The sequence below is a fragment of the Drosophila teissieri genome, chromosome 3R (genome assembly GCF_016746235.2).
Source record: "Drosophila teissieri strain GT53w chromosome 3R, Prin_Dtei_1.1, whole genome shotgun sequence".
NCBI lineage: Eukaryota > Metazoa > Arthropoda > Insecta > Diptera > Drosophilidae > Drosophila > Drosophila teissieri.
This window is the reverse complement of record NC_053032.1, coordinates 15,523,238-15,536,820: the sequence shown is the minus strand read 5'-3', so window position 1 is coordinate 15,536,820 and position 13,583 is coordinate 15,523,238. Positions and strand designations below refer to the sequence as shown.

The 13,583-nt window shown below is 40.7% G+C and overlaps 3 protein-coding genes across 19 annotated transcripts in view; 1 reads left to right on the top strand and 2 right to left on the bottom strand.

The window, feature by feature from the left end:
* The window catches only part of LOC122621992 (synapse-associated protein of 47 kDa), a 29,914-nt gene that overhangs the window by 10,477 nt on the left and 5,854 nt on the right, over positions 1–13,583 (top strand). For 6 of the 16 annotated variants that reach the window (XM_043800065.1, XM_043800064.1, XM_043800063.1 and 3 more), the window contains 6 exons: positions 6,307–6,555; positions 8,848–8,945; positions 9,277–9,377; positions 9,437–9,711; positions 9,775–9,893; positions 10,677–10,982. In XM_043800065.1, coding sequence (XP_043656000.1) covers positions 6,307–6,555; positions 8,848–8,945; positions 9,277–9,377; positions 9,437–9,711; positions 9,775–9,893; positions 10,677–10,982 — 1,148 coding nt within the window. Of the gene's footprint in view, positions 1–6,306; positions 6,556–8,847; positions 8,946–9,276; positions 9,378–9,436; positions 9,712–9,774; positions 9,894–10,676; positions 10,983–11,565; positions 11,715–12,289; positions 12,610–13,583 lie in introns of those variants that run through there. The other 10 variants (XM_043800071.1, XM_043800068.1, XM_043800078.1 and 7 more) reach the window with 7 other exon arrangements.
* On the bottom strand, positions 3,509–5,281 carry LOC122621908. The gene is made up of 3 exons (XM_043799926.1): positions 5,270–5,281; positions 3,910–5,090; positions 3,509–3,835 (listed from the first exon to the last, which is right to left on the bottom strand). Exons 1-2 carry the CDS (start codon positions 5,279–5,281, stop codon positions 4,884–4,886), a joined length of 219 nt encoding a protein of 72 aa, XP_043655861.1. The 3' UTR covers positions 3,509–3,835; positions 3,910–4,883.
* Positions 4,949–5,698, bottom strand: LOC122621996 (E3 ubiquitin-protein ligase TRIM68). 2 transcript variants are annotated; one of them, XM_043800082.1, is made up of 3 exons: positions 5,425–5,698; positions 5,144–5,359; positions 4,949–5,090 (listed from the first exon to the last, which is right to left on the bottom strand). In XM_043800082.1, the coding sequence occupies exons 1-2, from the start codon at positions 5,578–5,580 to the stop codon at positions 5,318–5,320; spliced, it is 198 nt and encodes a 65-aa protein (XP_043656017.1). In that variant the 5' UTR covers positions 5,581–5,698; the 3' UTR covers positions 4,949–5,090; positions 5,144–5,317. The 2 variants fall into 2 exon arrangements, with proteins under 2 accessions (XP_043656017.1, XP_043656018.1); XM_043800083.1 differs by having other exon boundaries at positions 4,962–5,076.

The window sequence follows — 13,583 nt, the reverse complement described above, 5'->3', positions numbered from 1 at the left end:
CGAGTCGCAAGTGTAAGCGCTCGCCCACGTGTTGAGCATTAAGTGGCCTTTGTGAGGCGCCCAGTCTTTGATATTCATTTCAAGTTAATTCATCTCAATCAGCTTAAATATCAGGCTAAATAATTCATTTGCATTTTCGGGGCGTGCTCGCTGCGTATAATTAATGCGCATAAAATTCCCAACACTTTGCACCTTTTTGCTACCGGTTTATTTCCGCCACGGCCCTTTGGGCCGCCCCCTGGGCTTTTGGCACACGCACTCGCCATTCAGTTTTTTGATTGAGCGGCAGGACCTTCGCAGTTCAGGAGCCAAAGCCCCTGGCAACAATTGTCCCAATCCTTTGCCGTGGGATGTTTATCATTTCGGGGACTGTGCCATTAAATTCGGGGCTATAAATAAACGTGTGTATATCCCTCAAATGAAGCACGAAACAGTTAATCACGAGCCGAAGGGATATCCTGCCATTGAGTAACTTGTTTGACCGTCTTCTATATATAACTTTTTCAATCAGAGCACACACTTCTGTTACTGTCTTGTTGAGCCCCCAAAACGTATGTTATTTAAGAGAAGGAAAACTTCCTCGTTACTTACTGACAAACAAATGTTTACTTTATAAAATATATGTTTGCTTGATATTATTATAATATCATATTAATTTTTGTATGTATATCTTCTTTGGCAAAAGAAGATTAAACCGTCCTTTGATTATTGGATACGGATGGTTTTATACGCAAGGGTAAAATCCCTGAACAAGGTCTTTTTAACAAAAAAAACACAATTGACAAGCATCATGGAAATGCGACAAGTGAAACAAAAAGGACTCTGAAGAGCTGGGTATTCACCTTTTCAGTCCACCTGTCATTTGCATGCAGAATGTTATTTTTCTTTCCGCTTCCCTATTTTTAGACCTTGCCGTCAACTTTCAGTCTAATTAACCTTGCTCAACCGCATTATGTTGGTTATCCTGGTGGTTGAGTGCCGGGTTAAATTCATTTCAAACTCTACTTAAATTGATAAAGTGTTCAACCTCTCACCTTTCTAAATCGGCCTACTCATAATATTTTCTGATGGGACTTCATCCAAACAGCTGTGGATATTTCGCCTCGACTTGCTTTGATGATTATGCTGCTTTGTCGTATTACTGAGTTTATCGCAGTCGTTCCTGTAAAGGTATATGGCTTAGGTGGTCGTTTCCATTAAATTTTGAAGCCTCGGTAGTTGCGACAGCCATTAGGCAATCATATTAAGTGGTTTAGAGCGGGGGCATGTGAACATGGCGCCTAATTATTCTAGTATGATAATGTTTAAACGGTTGTTGGTGTAGTTGTTCGAGTTGCTCGGTTTGAACAGAGAATCCTCTGCGATGGCATAATTAAACAAGGCATAAGTCAAACGAGCCAAGCTTGCGGCTGATACAGAAAAAACAGAAAAAAGCTCAATTTTATAATCTGCTCAAAGTTGGTTTATTTTTGCCGCCATTGTGGGCAAGCGGATTTGGCAATGAATTCCCATAAACCAATCGCCCAACAATCCTGACCGATTCCGTTGATTGGGCCAATTCCCGGCGCAAAGAGTTTCAATCTCTGTTAGCCAGTTTGTTCATCAATTCTCGCTTTGAATAATTTATTCTCGGCATTTTGCCTCGACTCGCTTCTTTCCCCCATACAGAGCTCTGCATGAATATTTGATAGGCCACTTTCCACCAGATATTTATGTTTGCGCAGCTCACTTTAATTGAAAATAAAATCAAATAAGAAGCCCAAAAAGTAAATAAGCAAATAAAGAATGGAGGGCCCATGGAGAAGGCGGAAGAAAAGGCAATTTTAAACGCGATATGAAAATAGAAATGCGAGAAAATGCCGAGCATGAAAAGTCAAATGTCAAATGGCGAAATCGTAAGGAAGGCAATCGTGCCGATGGATGGATGACTCACGTTTATGCGGGCGTTTAATGTTGCGTTCATCTTTTATTAATAGCCACACATGACCATGATTATGTAGATGTCCTGCCCGCGGCAACCCCTGCACCTCTACCACTACCAAATTTCCCGCCTGTGGCTGTTTTCCCCCGTTTTCCCGACTCCCTTTTCATGCACCGGCTTATCCGCCTTCTGTTTACCTGCTCGCTGGTAATTTGTCAAATGTGGATTTTTCTCGCTGCTACTTTGCTGGCTGTTGCGCCTCCGACAGAGTGTGGCATTTGCTAAATGGCGAGGGCAGCTCTAAAAGTATCGCAAAAACCGCATTAAAGCTAGAAAATTAGTATTATTATTTCCCCAATATCGCGTCGTTGGTCTGTCTCAAGGTGGACTTATATTTTCCTTCCAAAACACTGGCTAATATGAATGAGCTGAAGAACATGCAATGGGTAGACTAAACATCACTTTATGACTGTTGTACCTCCCCGCTCAGTATAAGCCTACCCTGGGTGGGGGCTTCAGATGAAAATGATGATGGCGGAGATTCTTTGGCGGCAGATGGAGTGGGGAAACGGGAAAAGCGGGAAAAGCTGGGGAGTGGAAGCTCAGCAGGTGCCTTTAGCCGGGTATCATTTCTCTTTGCTTTATACACGCATTTAGCTTTACTTTCCCTCGCATTATCCACGGCGAATGTAATAAATTTCCTATAAGCATTATCTTTAAATACAGGCCATTGTGTAGCGGCGGCAGAAAAGCGAAAGGGAAGCAGGAAGGAGGAAGGAGGACGGGAAGATGGAGGGCTCAACATGACAACGGATTGTGTTGCCAGGGTCTTTAGCTATAGGCCCATCAGCTCTGCCGTTTCGTGACTTGTTCCGATTTAGACCCTTTGAAACTGGATAAATCCCAGCTGGGCGCCAACAAAATCTCAATCCAATTAGAAAATTCCAATGAAAGAAGGCGTGGGGGGATATGCAATACTTCATAGTACTCCAATTAACGACTACGACAATTAAAATGGCCAATTCGCTAGGAAAGCCGTGAAAAAGAGTGCACAACAATATGGAGTAACTGCAACAGTTGACGCCGTTCTGTGCTGACAATGCAATTTTCGCATCAGAGGCTCGGGGATCAACAGGGGATTTGCAGAGTGGGGGATAAAAGTGTCAAGTTGGGTGGCGAACACTGCACAAACACCCAAATCCCCACCAAACCCCACCCACTTCCAACCCTTCCTGCTCTTTTTGTCACATTTGCACTTCTCCATTTGCAGTTGCAATTGCAGCGAATGCTTTTCCCCACCCACAGCCACCCACTTCGCTTTTCCCAGACAGGCTGCAATTTACATAAGTGCCATGTGCGATGTGCGTTGGCCGTTGTTTTGTCATTCACTCTTTCGAAGGGAACGATACCATGACTCCACGACATTGTTGCCACACAAAAAATTGAAGAGTGAACAATTCTAGCTGGGAAAAAGCGCAAAAATGTTCTACCAACATATCGCTGTTTGCAATACATGTTATTGTTGGCATATTTTGCGTGTAATTCCTAAATGTTCTGTAAGATTTAGGCATTGTGTTGTCTGCAAGGTTAAAAATAGCTATGAATAAAATTTAATTTCACTCAAGAGCTTGGGAAATTTCATATGCACTCCTTTCACAAATTACGGAGTCGATTACAGAAATCGATTGACGGCGCCTGAAAAGCCAATTAATTAGTTTTTGCTGGCCTTGTTTACCCTCCGGATTTATGATGAAGATGTCTGCAGAATTGAGGTCAGCCTGGGCTATAGAAAATTCACTTCACTCCTTTGTTTCCACTGATTTCTGGCATTGCGGCATGTCGTATTTCTTGTTCCATGTGTTTGCCGCAGTGTTGGCCCGAACTTTTATAATTAAAACTTTTCACGGGAAAAATCTGGCGGCAGGACAAAAAAAAGTTAGCTAAAAAAGAATGCTTAAAAGCAACAGAAAGTCGATATGAGTGCGTACCACATAATTAAAGTAGATGGAAATTTATGATTCACACTTGGCAAGGTTTCACAGAGTTGGGTAATTCCGCCGGAAATGTCAGTGGACTACTTTAAGAAACCATCTCTCAAGTGAATGTCCGACCACTTATCGGTTTGCTCGTGCTGAGTTATGCAATACCCAACTGGGAATCCTTGGAGCCATAAATAAGACCGGAAACTGTTGCCGCCGCTGTCAGGTTAGCAAAACTGCGTAGATGCCAGCCCCTCACCTCAACCCCTCAGCATCCTTTTACCCAATGACGAGGACATAAATCAGAAAAGGAAAGCCCTGGGAGAAAGTAGAGAAAAAGCGAGGGAGAAGTGCTTCACTGGAAGTCTGGCCCATTGCTAATGATAAGCTCCATAGCGATAGTCATTCCATAGTCATTCCATATACCGAGGCGGTATAACTTTGGCGATATGCCCATCGAGTTGGCTCCCTAATTGGGCTGGCCAACATGGCGTATGCTCGATGCGGCTCGACATATGCTTCTTTAATCTCCTGACCCAGTTGGGCCAAATTTAATTTGCCGCCTCAATTAAGTGCAGTTTGGAAAAAAGAATTAATGGGTCCTGGTTGCAGTTTTATTCGATTTACGGCTGCGATTTTTCACTACTGCTCCGATTCCGCATCGATGAGCAGTCATACAACGCGGCGTATGCGCAATGCCTGTCCACTATTTCGCTGGCCTTGCCCCGTCATAATGAAGCATAATGCACATGGATGTAAGGATATATATATATATAAATATATATGTGAGTGCAGCCGCGTTACTCGAACCGCATAGCGATTGAAATCCTTTGCTTGCCATTGTGAGTTTCATTCTATTTCCCCTATATATAGTTCAGCTCGCTTTTTATGTGGGAATGTGCGAGTGCTATATCTGCACCACCATCATCATCATCATATATATCCTGGGCTCAAAGGGGGCGTATCCCTCTGCTCATTCCGCGTCATGTCCCTGCTCCTTGCAGCGCCGCAGGCAGAGCATTCAATATTGCAATATGTGCATGGAATATTTGAGCGAGAAAAGCAAAAAAATGGAAAAGGACGAGGACGAGGACGAGGACTAGTCTCCAATCGATTGTTGTACTTGGCTGAATAGGACCCTGAAGCTCGCAGTCAAGCAATTTGATCGGAATTCCCCTGTTTTTGGGTAACTGAAATAGTTTTTGACAATTTAAGTTGGGTGAGCTGTTACTGTTTAACTTACCTTGGGAGTTAATAGCACTGCACTTTAAGCTATTGAATTATTAAATGCTGGCTTCCAATATGTTACTTTTGATTTGAATATGTATAAAATTAAACAAAATGAAATAATTTAAACACGCAACAGAACATCAGAAACCATTTAACTTTGGAACACATTTAAATTTAACGATGGACTCTAAGAAAAGAAGACAAGTTTCACTGTGCTGTTTCTCTTGCTCTGCCCCAAGGAAATGGAAGATATTATTATTATTAGTATTGGTAGAGTATTGTTTGAGAACCTACGATGTAGTACTCCAAGGGGGCCCGGCAGAGGGGACAAGCTTTGGCGGGGCTCTGATTGTAGACCTTGCAGAGACAGTTCTTGCAGAATGTGTGCTTGCACGGCGTCTTCACCTGGCGACGAAGCCTGCCCAGACACACGGGGCAGCACTCGTACATCGCTTCAGCTTGCTTTCCTTCCAGTTTTAGTTTTCAGGTGATCCTTGTGTTGTTTTAGTGATTGACACAGTGTTGGCCTGGGGCGAAGTGTACGGCAAAGCCGTCTCCACTGGCATTCTCGTCACAATGCCTACCCCACACTCCTGTAGGCTGGATGTCACGTATCCTATGGGCATGTCAGCTGGATTTTATTTATGACGGCGTTGAAATGGTTCAATGAGTAGCGCAGGACTATCAGCGAAATAGAAAGGAAGCGAAAACTGGAAATGGGTGCTTTGCTAAATCGTAGGACTTTAAAAGCTGTTTATGAAATCCCAATCATTAGGAAATTCTACTTCTATTTAATAAAGGCTCTAGCTAATGCCAATATTTCTTTCTTAAATCTGAAGATATTGACAAAAACCTTGCCCAAGCAACAAACAAACAGAATATCGAAAAGAAATCAATTAGTTGCCACCCTGTATGTGCGAGCACGAGCTCCTATATGTGTAAGCACGAGCTTGGCGAGTGGAGGCGCCTGCTTATTGTTTGTTTGACATGGTACATTATAGATTTTTATCAGGCCCTTATCCAACGCCAACGGCAACGGCAACGCCACCCACATGCAAGCATTGAATATTGTCAAATTAGGGCAAAGATTGATTGTCATTTTGTCAGTCAGTCACTCAATCGCCAAGGACTAAGGACCCACGACTAATGCTCCTTTCTGTTTGCCATTTCTTACAGCGGATGGCTGGGCAGTGCCAAGGGCTGGCTGGGAAACGCCTCGATACCGTCGATGCCAGCCATGCCGTCGATGCCATCGATGCCGGCCATGCCAGCGATGCCGTCGATACCATCGATCCCGGGACTCCGCAAGGGCGGAGCAGCCGACGGAGCAGAGGGCGCCGAGGGAGCTGTCGCCGGAGAGGGCGGGGCCGCCGCCAGTGGAGCCGTGAGTGGTGGCGAGGATGACGACAAGTCGAGGTATATTAGGTATGGGTGCCAGCTTGACAATGACGGAATTATATACGAAGCAGCCGTTCAATACAAACCAAAAAAAAAAACCAAAAACCAAGCCAAAAAATTTATGAAAGAAGATGAGAAGCGTCTTTGTACTTCAGTTTCCTGTTGCGTCTTTGGTTAACCTCCGTTTAAGCCACACTAAGTTCCTTAGTCTTTTGTTCAACTTTTTGGGGTACCTTTTGTTTGAAGTCTCGGGCGAAACGTTTTCCGCCCTCCAATGGAAGGAAAACGAGCAGAGGCTTAAGTTTTCGTTGGTTTTATTTACAATTAGTTTGCCTAACCGAAAGTTGAAGCCTTTTCCACACGATTTACTTTAATACTTACCCAAATACACACGAGTTTCCCTTAAAGTATATTATAACTATTTACGATTTTCCTACATACTCCACACTAAAGGAAACTCGTTTTCTTCCATATATTTAGTTGATATATTGTTCCGCATTCCCACTTAACCAATATATTTATATACTTATTTATTTGCTATACACGAATTTTCTTGTGCTGGTTCAAGTTTCACTATTTCACATATTAATAACTTTTTGTACAAATCAAATATGATCTGTCTCTCTATAAATTTCTATATCTCTTAACCTATCTATCTCTCCCATCTGTAAAACAATACAACATCTTTAAATCGTTCAAACGTTTTTGTATATAAAAGTAAATATTTAAACCCACCTGAAATTGGCCTACAAAAATCACAAAATTTTGTCCTTTTACGAGAGTTGGAAAATATTTTTCTTTCCTGACTTTGGATATGTTTAGCGTTTACCTAAAAACATAATACTATATAGTCCGAAGAATATAAACTACTTTTTAGTGCAACTACTGATATATATCTGTAAGTGGTAAGTTGAACATTTTTTAGCCTTGAAAATGGACACAATTTTGAAAAAACCATAACATAAAAATCAAAAACTGAAATTACCATAACTCATTTCATTCAGCTCATGATCAAGTACAATTTCCATTTGACTAGGTCAAACCACTGAATAGTTTTCTTCCTCAACAACAAACACATAAACCATACAACATACATTTAGCAGTCCCATTTGATATTTTCTATTACTTTAAAACATTTCGCTTCGAAAAGTGTTAAATCTTCATTTTCTCGACATTAACAATTGCCCTAAGTATCAGATTCCATCATTTTTGAGCGGCCCATCGAACCAAGTCAAGGAAACCGAATGAACACCATAAAAAAAAATATTTGGAACCAAGTCCTTCGTCTACGTATAGTAAAACCAAGCTCAACCCTAATTGTTGTTGGTAGATGTGTATCATTGTCCTTATTTCGATCATTATCAGTACCATTATGATTGTGTTTTCGTTTCATTGTCTCGAATCCGAACTCATATCGCTGTGTTGCTGTGTAGCTCTCCTTCCTTGTACCAGTTTCGTTTTTCATGGCCTTATTTTTTGGTGTAGCAGCTAACAATTACCATCTCCCATCTCCCAGCTCGATGCTCGATAAGTGTCTGTCTTTCTCGGGGACCGGCCAGAAAGTTCAGAAATGGAACAGTATGAATCCGTGATGCTAAAGATGCTAATGATGCTAATCAGTCCTCGCATGACTTCTTAGTGTGCTAACCCATTTGGAATTCACTTTGTTCCACTCACTTTTAGTTGTGCCCCAGTAGTATTCGTTTTTGGCATCATTCATCCTGACATTCATAGATTTCTTTATTTCATGTTGCATTCACGAATCAAACTGAAAAAAAAAACAATATAAATAAATAGCTGTATACAAAAACTTAAATACGTGTATATATACATAAGCGTTTTAAAGTAAGCGAGTACCAACGATTATTTAAATGTAAATTTACCTTAAAATGCAAGATTATTAGTTCAAGGGAATTGAACATGCGGAAATTGAAATTAATATTCGAGTAATGAGAACAAGATCATTTGATAAGAGAGACAGAACCCTAAACGAAAGTCTACTAGATTTTTGTATTCAAAATATGGCACGCCTACCAGCTGTTGATGCATGTTTAATTATATTAATTATAAAATATTTATGATTTCTTTTTGGTTACTATATCGAGTGCACTTCAGGCATGCTTATGAAGTAATCCTGTACCTACTTATGTGTTAAGTTCATTTGGCTTGCTGCCTGCTGCATGACTTGTTCTTGGAGCTATTCACAATAACTATACTATATGAATACTCAAACGATATGGAAATGGCAAAACTTTTCACACTCTTTTCTTTTGCTCCCTCTCTTTCTATTCCGCTTCACAACAAATGCCGCAACTGCAGCGCCACGGAGGGCGCCGACTCGCATCCTGCATCGGGCGGTGGCACGCCCACCGGCGACGAGGGTCAAATCGGACAGGGTAAGGGCGATGAAGTCAAAAGTACGTGTCACACTTTGATTGGTAACCAAATTACAAGAGACAACTTCAAACACATTGTGCTAAATGTCGAATGTCGAATCAATGTCAACTCGAATTGCCAATTCAAAAAGATTGAGATAGAAAGCGGTGACAGGTTACTAACCCCGAGTTACAAGTAGTTTGAAATAACCCAGTACTCCCGCTCCCCTCTCACTCAATCCCCTAGTGAAACGCTTGCTTTGTAGTTTCGTAGTGTAGTTTAGTTTAGTTCTGTTGGTAGCAAGTCCCATTTGGGCTGATTGTCGTCAGTGGAGTGAAACTTATCGCATCCTGATTTCAATGTATCCGACAGTTACCACAAAAGTAACACAGCAGGCCAAACACTTTGGGTCCTTCTTGTCATCGGCCATCAGCAAGGCTGGCAGCAAAATCAAGGAAACCGTCAAGGATAATGTGAGTGCATGCCACTGCTTCAATGGGGCCAACTTCTATTCATCCTTGCATATTCCCAGACCATTCTCGACTCGTTCAACAAGGAGCAGGAAGCCTTCATCAAGGGCCAGGGCGGCGTGGGCAATGGAGCCGCCCCCTGGATCGGACACGCCAACGAGGCCAAGATCAAGGAGGAAATCCTGGGCCTGTCGCAGGATCGCCGCAACTTCGTGCGCGCCCCGCCCGCCGGCGTGGACTTTGAGTTTAGCTACGACACCGCCTATCCCACGGCCATAGCCATCATGGCCGAAGACAAGGCGCTCGAGACGATGCGATTCGAGCTGGTGCCCAAGATGTGAGTAAACTGCTAGCGTTGTCAGGAACAAGCACTGGATCAACGCCCTTTTTCTTACCCTAGCATCACTGAAGAGAACTTCTGGCGGAATTACTTCTACCGCGTCTCACTGATCATCCAGGCCGCCGAGTTGGGCACTCTGGGCGCCGATGGCGTGGGCCAGGCCTCAAGCGGCGAAGATGGTAAGTTGGTTTTAGCTCCTGCTCCTCCTTTGCTCGACAACTCTGGAAAATATATATAACGCAAAGAGATGCAGGATAAACAGACTGCCTCGCTCACCAAACACTCACACTCGTTACTCGTTACTCGCGCGCTCTCTATCTATCTATATCTATACCTGTATCTATAACGTGTATCTGTACCTATAACGACCTGCCTATGAACTCTGTCTATCTTTCTCTAAGTCTAAGTCTTTCATTTTTGGTTCACTTTAGCCACACGCGCCTGTTTAACTTATGATTTCCTCTTAGTCCTTTTCACACACGCTAGCTATCCAACGTTTTCCGTTCTCTCGCTCTTTCTACCTTACTCTTTAAACATGCCTACTATCTCTCGAGCCTCGATCTAACTAACTTGGCTAGCGTCTGTACTACACCGCCTATGAGTATGCTCATGTCTTAAGTTGAATTAAACCCCTTGATTTGTAACCGTACCTCCACCCGCACTGGCTTGTATCGTCGAGGACTCGAATCCTGGCTTTCGGTTCTTCCTCACTCCCCCCAACGTTCATCTCAATCGCGTCTCGAATCTCTATAAAAATCTCTATAACCGCTCCACGAACGTCGCCAGCCGCCCAGCGCCTCACCTCAAATCGATTTACGTACTGTATTTCCTCTTTTCAGTTTGTTAATTATTCCCTTTTTCGTTCTATTATTATTTTTATGAATCCCACCACGAAATTACACTGTGAAAACGAACTTGACTATCGAAATCAATTCGAAAACTCAACCGTGTTGTACGATCAGCCAACGAAGTGGTCCCCAAAGAAAATAATTCCAAGACTGTCGAACCAGCCAAGAGCGATTCAAGTCCCAAAGCCATTGCCGAGCAGCCTAAGGCCTTGATTGAGCCGGAGGCGCAGGAGTGCGATGTCCAGGCAGACAAGTCAAAGGCTCATGCCGGCAAAGAGCTGGGCCAGAAGATCTCCGAATCGGAATTCGTTTCGGATGACTTCCAGGTCTCGAGCGAATCGGACTTGGCTGAGATCCAAGACGGCATGCGCAAATTGGGCATCGACAGCATGACCCAGCAGGCACTTGCTGCGACTGATGGTAAGAGTTTGAACTCGTATTGTGTTATTTCCCCTATCAGTTTGTTTTTGTTGTTTCATTTCTTGTTTTTATTATTTCCTTGTGGTATGAGTTAAGGACTAACATTTTTTGTACATACATGAAATTGATCAAACGAACTTCATTGGTGTTCTGATACACACGAAACATTCATTCATACACATGTGACTACATACATACAACATGAGTAACATTTAGAGTATCTAGTTATATTGCTTAGGCAGCGAGCTTCAGCTCTGATTTCATCTAGACCCCAGAAATCTATCCAGACACACTCCATTGCCATTTGAGCACAATAATGTCTCTTGTCTGAGTCGCGAATTTGGTTTTCCCAACATCCCATTATCTATTTTGCAACCAACCAAAGCCACACGTGAAAATATATAATTTCTTTGTGCCAAACAAACAGAACAAACAATCTAAAACAAACCAAAATGTGTGTACAAATCAAGTGTAAAACCGAACAATTCTCTTTCTTCTCCTCTGCTCTGTTTCTTTCTTTTATGTAAATTACATTTTGTATGAAAATCGTTTTTACTTATTATATGACAAACAACAACTCAAGCTCTGGCATTTAATTACTAAAGCGAATCTATCAATTGAAAGTAATATTAAACCAATAACGAAATCACACAATAAAGAAATATAGAAGTAAAGCAACTAATGGATAACAAGAGTATTATAAATTATATAAACACATATAAATATATATCCTGAATTAAATCGAACTCGACAAAAAAACTCTCATTTGCCATTTAGCAAACTACAAAATAATATATATATATATACATAAATATATATATGTAACATAAGACATATAATTTGATTTCAATTATCCAATAACAGTTTAAGAAAGAGTTAAAGCCACAAACCAAATTTCGAACAAGTTGAGTATGACCAAACTGATCAAGAAATTCTTATATACAACATATATCCTATTGATACAACTTTCGCTCTCTCTTTGCAATTTCGTGCTCCTTTTTATTCAATTTGCAATTCAAGTTCATTTACAAAAATTTAGCTAGATGTAATTTTCGTTGTCTTCCTTCCTTCGATCCAATTATAAGTTTGCCTTTTCCTTTGACACATTTCTCCACATGTTGAAAACTCAAAAACTATATTCTAAACTAGCCGCGACACGAAAAGAACCTCCTTCCTAGCAATACACAAAATTTTCCAAAAGTATCTTACCATGAATATCTGATGATGAATTTGTATGGGAAAACATTTTAACAAAACATTTATTTTTCTTCATGTATTTCTTGATTTATTTTCGAATCATCTTGCAGAAGATTGAATGGATTAAAACCAAAAGACAAAATGCTAAATCTAAATTTCAAAATGCAAAAAAAAAAACAACTAACAAAATAAACAAGAACAAAATTATAAAAAAAACCTACAAAATTGCCCACAAGAAAGAAAAGAAATTGTTAAGCGAAACAAAAAAAGTACTACAGCAACAAAATTATATAAATACTTATAAAGATATTCACTTGACAACAATGAAAATTTGAGTTGAACCCAGTAAAGGCATTATTTATATAAACCGAAGACAGAAAAGCAAAAAAATGTTACTAAAAAGACAAAAACCGAAACAAAATTTTGTGTGGTAAGTTAGAAACTGTTGGCTGAATTAAAGCAAAAAATATCAAGTGAAATATATACAAATTGCAACACGTTTTAGTTGTGATAATTTTTGGTTCCATGTTGGTTTTCAATTGCATAATGTTTCTGTTCAGCAATATTCAATATTGTATGTAGATACTCGTATTATCCTACAATTCAAAGTAGTTGCAACTTCAATCATTTTCCACTACGCTCCTGTCTGTGTCTATATAATCGTTGTGTATGTTTTTAGTATGTGTGTGCAAATTAATTCGTAGTCTTAGTCAACAAAGCTTTGTTTTTAGTTTAGCATTTCCATTATAGTTTACATCAAAGTGCGTGCGTTGAAAAATCAGGGGGGGGAATAAGAAAGAAACCTTTTTATACAAATTTGGGCGCTACTTACGAAACCAATTTGCTTTCTTAAACTGCACAATGATAATACGAATCGGGGATCTTTTTCTAAACCAATAAAGTCGTTCCTTCTTTTGGACCAACTCACCACACAAAATCAATGGAAACTAATTCAAAACGATTGAATTCTCTGGCCAAAACTATAAAACCCCAAGAAGCCGCATATGACTCAGTTTCTTTCCCATGTTTCTCTCTATCTCTTCATGGCATTTTTGGTTCGATTGATTTGCAGCATTTGGTTTGCTGGCTTATAGAAAACCTTATACTTGGCAAGCTTCGTCAGTTATTAGGCGTGTAAATAAGAATAATTAATGTAATAATATTTAATATTCAGTTTGCTTGCTTTTTATGCGTAAATGCTGTAAATACACACTGAACATGATTTTTGTTGTAAACATTTTTGTTAATTGATGGAGTGTGAAGCAACAATAAACCAACAATAAACACAAATTGCAGTTTGGGAACTTCAAGCAAGTCATGGACTGGGTAACCTCTGGGTGCACGCTATCCGTTAATTAGTGCTAGATCGACATTGGTGTACAGCCTAGCCTATAAACTAATCCA